The 13079-nt window shown below is 39.4% G+C and overlaps 1 protein-coding gene across 1 annotated transcript in view; it reads right to left on the bottom strand.

Annotated features, from left to right (window-relative positions):
• The window catches only part of LOC140232051 (uncharacterized), a 61932-nt gene extending 51595 nt beyond the window's left edge, over positions 1-10337 (bottom strand). The window contains exons 1-3 of the mRNA XM_072312203.1: positions 9337-10337; positions 4048-4253; positions 905-1012 (exon numbers count right to left, since the gene is read on the bottom strand). Coding sequence (XP_072168304.1) covers positions 905-1012; positions 4048-4253; positions 9337-9414 — 392 coding nt within the window. The 5' untranslated portion in view covers positions 9415-10337. The remainder of the gene's footprint in view (positions 1-904; positions 1013-4047; positions 4254-9336) is intronic.
• Positions 10338-13079: the final 2742 nt, after the last annotated feature.

Below are 13079 nucleotides of genomic sequence, written 5' to 3'. Positions count from 1 at the left end.
TTGAGTGCATCACGTATGATAATCAGATCTGATGAGACGGTAACTAGCTGACATGATTGTACAAAGCCATCTGCAGCTTAACCCTTTATCAGGCAAAGATATGAATATGCTAACACTAGATACATTGTAACTCGTAGCGTGTACAAGTGAACATTGTGTATAACATCACTTTACGTGCCAAGACACAAGCTGCATGTATGTGTATACATAGGTGTAGCTGGGCAATACTGTGCACATCTTCCATTCAGGAGCCCAGCAGGAATACACACTGCAAGCTTGAGTGACAGGATTTATTAACAGTTGACATCAGCTAAGACAGGTCTTCAGTACATGATGTAGCCATGTCCAGTGTGCAGCTACACTGTACCATGCAGGTCATGCTGCACAGCAATCACATGCAGCTACTCCAACTCTGTACATACTTGTACTGACTGCCATGTTTTGAGGCAACACTGAATAAAATGCATCTACACATGATTCATACTCAACTTATAATGTATAGTTCATATTCACTGTTTTGGTATAAGCATTTCTTTAATAAACGTTACTGTGGCTACCATTTTTATTGTATTTTATTAGTTCAATGGTCATTCTGACTTCAAGTCACGGACATGTACATATGAAATAGTTTAGTCAGATTTTGATATGCATAAGAGTCAGTACAAATTCATAAAAAATAACAACAATGATATTCCAAAAACAAAATGAGGTACAATGATGACACAATGCATTATGACACCTGTGACCAGATTCATCAAAAGCTATTGCTGACATGGCTATTCAGAAAAATATTCAAGTTACTAGGAATGGAAAATTTACATTTCACTGTTGTAAGAAAATAAAAAATAAAAATGAATATCAATTCAAAATGTAGTATCAAACCATGTCACTAGGCCAATCTTACCTATTGATGCTAGCACACTCATGATTTCCACGCAGTAGGAAGAAATTGTTTGGATACTTGAGTTTGTATGCCAGCAACAAGCAAATGGTTTCCAGGGACTGCTTTCCTCTGCAACAAAAAACATGGTAAAACAAGTTCAGATTTAGTTTTATTGCTGAAGTTTTTTTTACATCACGATATTCACCAGTTTGATTCTGCATGCAGAACTCACATCCTTTGTTATTCCATCCTCTGTCTGCCTTCCTGGGTGTGAGGGCAAGAGAGTACTTTGCATAGCATCTCCATCTATTTGTATGGAAACATTCACATCTCAAGATTCGTTACATTAGATGGCAATAGATGGGAAGCAACAATCATACAAGCTGGCCTCATACAAGTATAAAATATTGCATGAGTTCGAAGCAGATAAAATATGTGCACCTACAGGCAACAATATTTTCTGGTATTCCAGGAAAGAAGATCATCCATTAAAATCGTAAGTCCTTTCACCTCATGCTTTACCCTGTCAGAATTACAACTACCAGGTAGTTTTTCCCTTTTTCAGAGATTGAAATTAGCAGTAGGATATTAACATTATGTGCTGTAATGTACTGCATGTATACAGGCTGGTTTGCTCAAGTTATGGAGTGAGTCTGGACATTTTATACATGATCTATAACTCCATGGGAGTCCTACTACCATGACACAGCTTTTACAACTATTGTAAGTGGTGACTGAGTAATAGTCACCCTAAAAAAATCATCTCTGCACATGCACATTATGAGATGACGCAAAATATGCATGTACAACAGATGCTGACCTGGTAATTAGTACAGTGGTCTCTGGGGAAAACAGTGTACCGCTAGTTATTCTGTCCATATTGCACATTGCTTTGACATAGCACACAGATAAACCAAGGACAATCAATTTATGCATGTATATCTTAACATACGATATAATGATCCATATTTCCTTTTTTGTTTTGTCCCTTTTATATGCACAACTGTATTACCATGTAAGCTCTAGCTCTCAATTTCTAAGTCAGTCAATTTCTCCAATGCCAAAGGCTTCTGAAATCTATTGGAATGTAAACAGCATATGGTACTGATTAGAAAATACAATGTATGTGGCATAATGATAGTAAGCAAATAATCAACGTTGGTGAAGGTGATGGGACAAACTATCACTTCCGAGGTGATCTGGATGTAGCTACCGTATCTTTCCGAAGCGCAGCTGAGGAAAGATAGCATTGCCATTCAGATCGCCGAGGAAGTGATAGTTTGCCTCACTGCCTGAAACCAAAAGTTGATTATTTGCTTTACATTCCACATCTAGGGTCCTAGATATTCCCATTTTATTCCACATCTGAAACCGTTTTAGCTGTCTTTAGGTATCCTCAGGGCTTAAGCTACGTAGTTTACTTTAGACGTATGGTATGCGCGTAGATGACAAAACTTTCTGCGCCCCGCGCGTGGCACCGAAATAAAAGTGCGTTGTACTGTGGTCTATCACTTGACCCAGGTCATATGATAGACCACAGTGCAACGCACTTTTATTTCGCGCGTAATCAAAATTGTAAGTTATATCACGCGTTAGGACTGTTTGGACTAAAAGATCAGCGAAACAAAAGGACTATCATCATAGAGTGTCACAAACTTTTCTTCTCAGGTGATGTGATGGGCAAAACTACGCTTTATCACATGATCAGCTCTTGACCAATCCTATAGCAAGATTCTTAGTATGTGGAATATAATACTTTATGTTTAGAGAGTTGACATTGCACTGGCCAGTATGGTACAATGTATGCATCATGGAACATGTTAGTACAGATAGTCATAGCATGTCTTCAACACCATGGTGTCCAGCTTACATGTGTCATCTAACATGGTAGCCCATGCAATGAGGTCTTTGCTGCTTAGTTTTTGCTGTTACCTTCTTCTCTGCATACCAATGCAGTTTCATCAATTGTCCTTGGCAAGGCATCCATATCTACTGCTCATTACACTGTCCTTCTGGTCAAGATGGTCATACATGTAGAGGAAAGTTTGTTCTGGTTTTATCACTATGATTGTAAGTATGGGTGAATATCTTCTGTGGGAGAATAATTTGGTCATCGCACCAGTTTTCTTGCAATGTACATATGTATGATTTTACAATCTAAGCATTAGGAGAATACCTCCAAGTCATTAGAGGCACGAGCACTTACACTATATGTACACATGCATATCAGAATGAAAAATTCTATTTTCATATGACCTTGATCAAAAATGTACTAGAAACAATCGGCATTCAAGCATTCTCACCCTACAAAAATTATTCCCTCATTTGATGTAGCCATTATTTCAAAAAGGTTTAAGCTCTGAAAATGAATACCACGTGCATTCAATATTCAACATCAGTGTAGATGGACAGATTTTCTGCCTTCGTTATAGTACCAGTCACTCATCATTATACATTTGTGTACATGTCATCTGTCTTTGAGTTGTTTGTGTGCTATGAACTGTCCTATGGGTAGCATGTCTCTTGCCTGCTACTATATCAGTAGGATGTAAAACATTTTGAGGTTTTTGTCTCTCTGCTCAGAGGCACTGTCTCAACTATTGCAGAACTTATAATATGATCAGGTTTGACTACTGTTCTCATCACAACATCAAAGAACCAGCCAATATCTATATACCAATGGGAGATTAAAAAAAATAACAGAGGTGGGTACATTGCTAAATAGGGGAGACTACTATGTATGTTGACATAGAAGCATTTTCTTTGGTATATCAGATAATAATTGTGACAAGAAGAGAGAAAGCCTAGATTTTGTCCTGAAGAGACTAAACAAATGTGATATTCCTCCTACAAAATCCTACTTCATCCTTTAGAGTTTGATTTTGATTTAATGTTATAGAAGACTATCAAATCTCTCTAGGTATCAATGATTACTATAAAAGAGTATCAAATTAAAAGTTTAAATCATGCACAACCTTTCTGCCTAGAGAGGAGTGATTTCCTGGGATGGATATGTAGATTGTCAAGTAAGAGGCAATTTGTACGATAGTAATGCATACAAACCAAATGTATTAGTATGCATGACACAGCAGAAATGCCTTTATATTCACTGCAGAAAAAAAAAAAATGCACCTTTACTACTCTGCAATGTTAGCGGTACTCACCGATCGACATAATCACCCAAGAAGAGATAGTTTGTGTCTGGCGGGAAACCACACTTATCGAAGTGTCTAATCAGATCACCATACTGGCCATGTATGTCACCTACGATGTTGACAGGTGCTTCAAGCTCAACCAGCATGGGTTCCTCCAAGAATTGCTCTCTGGATAGTTGGCATAGGTGTCGAATTTGGTTCTCAGGTAACTGAACCTACAAGCAAGAGAGGGAAAACATCAAGCTGTTTTACCACTACAACATTTGAAAAGAAGATCTGCATACTGCATGTGGAAGTGATTAGACAGATTGATATAACTCGTTGAGGATGAGTCCCGAGTTTACCCTGGCAAGTGTCTATGGGAAATGTGTGTTGTACATGTAGCAATAAGTCAATCCGTCCTCAATAGGTTAATACTGCTCTACAGGGACCTACTGAATGCAAGTTTGTAAACTCAGAATGTTGCTAGAAACGCAAGTGTTCACAAGTAATGACATCAACACACACTGTATAAGCCGTTATTTTCGCGAATTAGAAGGTTACAGACATTTTCGCGAGATGTTGTTTTCATGAATTGACACCAACGCTATCTTACATGCATTGTTACCCTAGTGTATGGCGACATTTTCGTGTGTTGTTAAATTTGCGATCCAACTGTGATTTGCGAAATTTACGAAAATTAAACCCTCGCAAAAATAACCACTTATAAATACAGTATGCAATGACACTACATGTCATGACCATATTCCCAGTTTGAGACACCTTGCAGGCATTAGGCATGTTTGAACAGTAGTACTAGTAAATGTCAACACATAGTTAAGTGCATAACAGATTGGAGGATTCAGTATCAAATAACCAATGCATACAGTTCATACCATTTCATCATCCAAGAGGTAGACCTACCGTGTACATGTACCATGTGATTTATTTTCTGGTGAATCATCATTTTCAGAAAGTAAAATTTATGTAAAAGTAGATTTGATGTTGATGTCTCCATAGTCAGTTGAAGCAGGATTGTGTTTGTGGAGGGCAAACAAGCAAAGACACTTTATGGAATGTGTGTTTGCTGTACATCTTCATAAAGGGACAACCGATTGTCACTTTAGGCTGTAACACCTTCACACTCTGCCCACCTGTGTGACATTTCATTTCAACACTACCTGTGCACTTCCAAGCTTGATGGTGTTTAGCTACCACCTTTTGAATGCTTGCTTTAAAAAATATTTTCTAGGCATTGCCATTGACCACATAAATGCAAACTTGAAATACAACAGACATCTTTGTATTAGAAGCATTAACCCGCTGAAGGCTAGTCCCGAGTATACTCGGGCAGGTGTCTATGGAAAAATGTGTGTTATAGCAAAATCAGTTCGTCCTCAACACTCAGTTCATCCTCAACGCATTAAGACAAAATGCCATCTGTTTCAAACAGCATGTCCTTGTCACCATAGTCCAGTTCCAAAGAAGACTAAATCATCAATTTTAAAAAGAGTTATCAATGTTCATTTCAATAATTGTATATTAAAATCTATGTGATTTATTATAACATGGACACTAACAGCAGGTTGAAAATCATGCAGCCCTCTCAGTCTACTCAATTTAGTGCATGCACTATCAAGCATTATATCCCTCAAAATATTTCTTGTCCTTTGGTTTGTCTACATGTAGAGCATTGAAAGCAACAAAACATATTTCTGCCATAAAAATCTTTGTCCGATCAGAGTTCAGCTATTTCCCTGGGGAAATAGTAAAAAAAAAACAAAAAAAAAACCCCGACTATATCACACTGATGATTTGCTAAACGTACCATCAATATGTAACACGCACATATTTCAGCGAGTGAAATCCTGCTCATTGCATCGACACGAATAGAGTACAGTTTTTCCACCAACCTGTGACAAGATTGGTTAGGTTTCCCCGGTAAACACTACATTTAGTATTGCTTAATTGCTTCAATATTAACCATTTGAATAACTCTAAAGATGCAATTGAAGTCAGTCATGCAGACTTTGTACATATCCTGTCCTACGGCTGATTTCAGTTTAACCCTATAGAGCCCAAGCTATTTTGACCCCTTCCAGGCCCAAGGGGGGGGGGGGGGGGGGGGGGGGCACATTTTGACCCCTCCCCCCCCCCCCCCCCCCCCCGAACTTCTTTATTATATGATGTATCACCGTCATATTTGGCACACAAGTAGAGCAACTCATACTCTACAAAGTCAAAAGTCACCAAATTTGGTTGAAATTGGGTAAATGGTGTAGGAGTGGCAGATGAAAAATATGCTAGGGGGCACAATGTGCCCCCCCCCCCCCTTGAGCTTTATAGGGCTAAAATCAAGACAAGTCTTCCATAGCTTTAACTTACCAAAAAAAAAAAAGATACTTGTTGATATATAATATTTTCAGAAGGGTTCAAAATTCATCTTTTATGATTTGGAATTTGCTTGCGATACATCGAGAGGGTCTACCAAGAAACCTACCTGGCTGACACGATTCGCAAGGATACAACAGCTGAGAGATGGCAAAACAGTGTATCTACATGGAACCTCTTTTTTTTGTGAATCGAGTTTTAAGTTTTGCAATGGTACAGCTCTTTTTCTGGGTTTTTTTTTGTTTGTATTTCTTATCTTATACCTTATAAAAAGGAGCAACAGTATCAACAATGTATTGCATGCAAAACTGAGTTCACTAGACCCTTTTATTTCTAGAATGATTTGCATAAATAGAAACATACGTTGTTTTGTTTTTACGTTGTTGTTTTATTGCTACGGCAAAACAATGTACATGTAAGTCTCGTCAATGGCGCGCCTACATGTAACACATTGGACTGCGCACGGTTCTGTGGTCCGCGCACAGCAGAATATTACTGTGTTGTATATTGGTAAAACAACGTATTTCACGCAGACCCTGTAGATGGGCTGTTTTGCCAAGTTCATACATACGAGGCGTGTTGAGAAGAGGCAAGAAAGAGTATCGCTGCTTACGTTGTTTTGCCAACAAAATTGTTTTGCTAATATTTCACGTTTTCGTCATTACCCAATAGAAATTGTGTTATCACAGCGTCATTTCACACATTTCCTTCAAATATGTTTATGTGTATTATTGCTAAAATGGACAGATCTGCAGGCATACGAGAACAATGTTCTCACTTTGGGTGTCACAACAAAATGATTCCTTTTAATATCTGAATAGATGGTTGATTAACCAACTATTGATTTTTGATCAACATCAACAGCAAGAGAAGCACTCTGAGAGTACAGACCTTTGCCAAGTAGCTAATTTCCACCACTGATCTTGTTCTTCCATGGAGATCAGTGATTTCTACCCATACATGCGCATACTGAATGATTTCCAAATGTAGAAACCTTTTGTTACGTCGATGCCAGCTGCATGTCACGCCTCCCCCTGGACCAGAAACTAGAGCACACCTCTGGTACACACATGAAGACCTTAAAAAAATATGTAGCTTGAACTCCCAAGTTCATTGACCCTGCCTGCCAAAAAATCAGAAATCTTTCATAAAATCAAATAAAATTTACGGACTATTACCAAAAATTTAATCCGTATGATTTATTCCTTGTGTCATTATCAACTTTTCCTGCAAGTTGGATTATTTTGCACATGGACAAACAAACAAACCAACCAAAGGTAAGGAAAACATTACTACCTCCTCCTTCGGCGGAGGTACAAATAGTTTTGTATTATAGGTCCAACTATACTAGTAATACCGTGGTACAATCAGTGTTATGTATGCACAAATGATTCAGCATGCTGTATCCCGGGGCACGGCTTTGTGTAGCGTCATCTCGTGTCCATTATCATACAGTCGTGCAATGTTGTCATGGCAACTATTTGCTCATCATCAGCAACCGCATAAATCCATGTGAAGATATAACACACAATTGATCATTCATTCACTCAATGCAAGAATAACGAAAGAAAATAAGTTAGTTTCAGTTGTTGCATAACAAAAAACAATTTTGTGCATAATAGACTTAATAAAAATCATTTTTACACATTAATCCAGGGTACAGCACTGAAAAAAATTCAAAATGTTAAATCTTTATTTGGTACCCTAGAGTACTAATTAATGCATCAAATGTATCTCACAAGTGACCTATTTTCTGGGCTTTTTTCTCCCCTCCGATAAATTCTGTCTCGATTTTTATTGACCAAGATTCTTTAGAATAGGGACACTGTGCCTAAACTAGTCTTTAGAACAATGAATGAAAGTAGACCTAGATTTCTATCTCTATTACTGACCAACATTCCTCTCAATCATGTGCCTCCAACTTCCAGTATTATCTGGACATTCTACAGTATGACTATTGGAATAGTTTAGATATAGCAGATCCCTTCTAACGTTAGGCCTAGGCCTAGAACCTTCTATATCTTGATGAACATTAAAAGCTCAAAACTAACAGTTAGTAGAACGGGGTCTATGACCCCATTTACAGTGCGAGGCTCGGCCGCGGCCAAGCCGCGGCCGAGCCCAGCCCCGCTTCAGTGTAAACGCGCAAAAGGCCAAATGCGAGGCCAAAATTGGCCTCGCATTTGGCCTCGCTCTGGAGGTGGTCTCCTCGGCCGCGGCCGAGCCCGGCCTCTTCTTGGTGTAAACGCAAACTGGGCCAAATGCGCGGCCAATTTTAGTCTGGCTTCCAAACCCTCTGCCTGTGCTATTTCGATATTCAGGATATTAATCCCCTAAACGTCGAAAACTAGTATAGAATTAGTTTAAGGTGGTTTTGTCCTGCAAAGGATTTTTTCCTTCGGCAAAGGCCTTTGCCCGAACGGCGAATTCGTCACCACAGAATTCAGTTGGCAAAGGGTCTGAAAACCAGACAATACCAAATTGCGTTTGTTTACAAGCAGAGCGCCACTACAACAAAATATTGAAAGGTTTGAATTAAAAGCGCGGCCGAGCCCAGCAGTGTAAACAGACAAAATTTCGAGGCTCGGCCGCGCAATTGAGGTCGGGCTCGGCCGCGGCTCGGCCACGGCCGAGCCCAGCCCCGCACTGTAAACGGGGTCTTAGTCAACTTTCAACTCTGTTAGACCTGTTGATAAACACAAAATTGCCCCAAAGCAGTGGTGTCTAGAACACATTAGAATTGTAATTGAGCTCTAACGTTAGGTTTAACACTACAAACAGTTAAGTGTCCCGTCTTCTCTGCTACTAACTTAGGGCCCTTTAGGGGTTCTACTGTGGGAGACTCTATGGTATACACAAATGTATTCCAAACACTATTAACAGTTAGTTACACATATCCATTACCCCGCCCGGTACGTTCAGCCTCACCTGCTTTCCTGGTGTGGACTTCACCGACAGCAGCTGTTCAATGATGCGGTCCAAATTCACATCAGCCTTGGTATTCATGATTGATGATGCCTTATTCAGTTCCTCTAACGTTACCTAAATAGTATATTGCTCAATCACGTTCCAATAGATTAGAAAAAAAGTGAATGTGAATAAGAATTAAAATGTCTCGCTTGGCAAGGCCCCCATGGACCCCAGGGTATGGCTGGGCAGATTCAAAACTTCAAAGCACTCTTGAGATTCTGCACCAAACTAGTGTAATGTTGGTTTGCTCTTGGTCAACAGGTGAAACGTTAGAAAGAAAGCTCTTTCTATTCTAGTGTTAACTGAAGGTCACATAACAGAAAGCCCGTTCGAATTCAGCATCAACGAACATCTCAACATCGCATTTCTGTGTCATTTGCAGATCGACTCACGACAGTACATTGACAAATGACAGTGCATTGTACGCACATGTTTCCCCCAGTCTTCTCGACGAACGTCTAGAAATCTATCTGTAACGTTAGAACAAGGGCTATGTTTAACAAATCGATGCCATTCCGTTTTAAACCTGCATTAAGCTGATCCTTCGAATGTGATACTGCTGCTTTGCAGCATTATTTTGCACAATTGCACTGTACAATCGCAACAATCCGTCACCTTTTTTCAGGGCTTTACTATCTTCATAAGATGTGAATATGCGCGTTGTTGGTGTCGTCGTACCCTTGCCAAGCATGCAACGTGGTACGGTATCGGATCTGCGAACCTAACCCGTCAATAATGCAAGCGTTGTTAGGGAGCAATTCCAAGCATAACGTCAGAGATACAATCGGTTGCAGAAGTACAACAATGAGAAATATTTTCCTTAAATTTCTCCACACATCGCTGGGACTACTGTAACACACTTTGATCGCTTAGGTCCATATCCTCCAAAAGAAGAGAAAAGCAGTCGCATGTACCAGATTCGTCCATCGGTTCCCGAGTATTTTGTCCGCGCCTTTCGTTTATCGACGACGACGCGACACGTTTACACGTATTTACTGCATGTACCTAGCATGCATGCATGCATCATCCATACCCAGCGCAGCGCTCGAACTCTTGCTGCTGCTAATGCTCCGTCAAAGCATAGCAGCTCCAACGACCACCATCATACCATAGGACCAGATACATCATCCACAGTATACTACGTACACAGTATGTATATCGCGGATTGACACGATCACGATCGTCCGCGCGTATGTACATGTGCATTTACGTATCTAGTATCTCGATGAATCCCGACTAGACTGCCCGTGGAAAGCCGTAAGTAGTGGACGGGGAAGTACGGCACTGCACTCGGCGCATACAAAACGCTCATCGTCTGGTATGGTCTCCGTCTCGGGCACCTCTTTGGGCACCTCACACTGTGTGCGCGTTTGTAGCCCGCGGATGCTTTGAAGACTGTTAGCTTCCTGCTGTCGCGCGGTAAACGTCCCACGTACATTACGCATACCCTTCACCCCTCCTCCTTTCTTCTTCTTCTCTTCTTATTCCTCCTCCTCCTCTTCTTCCTTCTCCTCCGCCTATCCTCTAGCACTGTTCGAGTCAAGAAGTCTCAGATGTGTGTTTTGTTTTGTTTTGTTTTTAATTCCTCTTCTCTCAGCGCAGTTGGTACAAAGGGCCGGGAGGAATAATATCATCATACTACACTTTCTTTTATGTCTGTCGCATTGATAGAAAAAGTACAGGAGTGCTCATTCGTGTTCGTATAAAGCGCGTCCACCTCTCTATTATATTTAGGGGCCTAAGGGATTTTTTTCCCCTTTCAGCACCAAACTCAAAGTAGACTGATATATTTTCTTTTTTAGAAAATATATCAGTCTATAAAAGTGCATGTATGATGTAAAGGAAACATCCCGTGTGTGAATTAAAACCATAAATATTATGGCGTACATGCGGGAGACCGTCGACAAATGCACGCAATTTGATGCAGTCTCATCGCGTACGACTGATTGTTGTTTTTTTTTAAAAGGGTCTTACCATTTGGGCCCCACTTTTTCTTTTTTTTTTGGGGGGGGGGGGGGTGTGGGGCAGGAAATACAGGGTTTGCTTTTTGTTGTTTATATCTGTGCTTGTCAGGAGCCCATGTTGTTAGAGGAGTGGCATCAAAAAATATCGATTTTGGTAGGGAAATGGCATCCAAAAGTGTGAAGATCTTTCTTTCTTTCTTTCTTTCTTTCTTTCTTTCTTTATTTATTTATTTATTTATTTATTTATTTATTTATTTATTTATTTATTTATTTATTTATTTATTTATTTATTTTTAGTTTTGCTTCTTAGTTGATTAATCCCGGAAGTGGCACCAGAAAATGTTCCCTAACCCTTTCTTTTCTTTTCTTTTCTTTTCTTTTCTTCTTTTTTTCCAGCCGATTTTGGGGCAGAGTTTACTGTCAGTCAAAATGTCTCCTCCCCTCCCTTCCCTCCACCATTCTCAAAATGAATCGACGTCCCTGTTCCCATAAACTGATGGGGCCCTCACTGTGAAAAACGTATAGCGCCGGCCCTGACCAGTACACTGAGAAACAAAGAATTATTATATTTATATTTGTAAATTTCAGGGTACTACCCCAGAGTTCATGGGATTGAAAGCTTGTCTTAAGACTAACAAGGATTTAGAGTATTTTTTGGCAAAGAAAAAGGGTACGCTTGCCTTACATTTTCGGAAATGGAGACTGGATTTTTAACTTATTTATGTAGTTGAACCCGGAGTCCCGGATGTGTCACTTATTTTGTTGGTCCCCTTTTATTGTTTGTTTTTGTATCTTGACATAGACTACGGACCTGATGAAGCAAAGGGTTAATGGTAAAAATATGTTCCTAAAAACCTCGTTATAACACTGTTTTACTTGATAGAATGTATACTGTTTAGTAATTCATAATGGACATGATTGGTTTTTGTATGCTGCTTTTTCTTATTTTTGTTTTCTTTTTTTTTTTTGTTTATTTCTATTTGTATAATCATGTTTTTGATCTCTGTAATTTTGTTTGATGTTCTTTAATAAAAAAAAGATTGAAAGATAAGAAATATCTGTATAGGGGCCTACTTCTATACCCCTTGTATTTGGTAATTATTGCCGAAGGAATTAAGACACGAGCCCCAACTCAGGGTGACACATCTCATATCACTTCAACCTGCTGATGTCTATCATAATTTATATTCAGTGGCGTATCTAGGGAAAATGGCGCCCGGGGCAAGCACGAAAATTGCGCCCCTAATTTCTGAAAAAGTGTTCAACCCCACCACCATCCCGGTAGGGACTTTCAACAAAGTCCACAATATGATGCTTTTTCAAGCACTTAAAAGGGATCTTTTGAGGGTGATTTAAATGTAATGAATTTTGATAGATTTTGGCGAGCGAGCTGAAAACTTTTGTATTTCAGCTTACAAAACATGGAATTCTTGTCATTTTTTGCTTACCAAATCTTACAATTCTGATTAAGATATAGTGACGGCCATATATAGATAACGATTTATACCAAAAAACTGAGGACTTTAAAAGATACTCTAAATTAGTGCGTGCGAGTGAGCTGAAATTTGTATATATCCTCGTCATCATCACGTATTGTTCTTATCTTTTTTATATAAATTCTGGCGAGCGAGCGCAGCGAGCGAGCCGAAAATTTTTGTATTTCAGCTTACAAAACATGGAATCCTTGTCATTTTTTTGCTTATTAAACCTCACAATTATAGTGACGACCTTATAGAT

This window comes from Diadema setosum, chromosome 8, assembly GCF_964275005.1.
Source record: "Diadema setosum chromosome 8, eeDiaSeto1, whole genome shotgun sequence".
NCBI lineage: Eukaryota > Metazoa > Echinodermata > Echinoidea > Diadematoida > Diadematidae > Diadema > Diadema setosum.
This window is presented reverse-complemented; position numbering and strand designations above follow the sequence as displayed.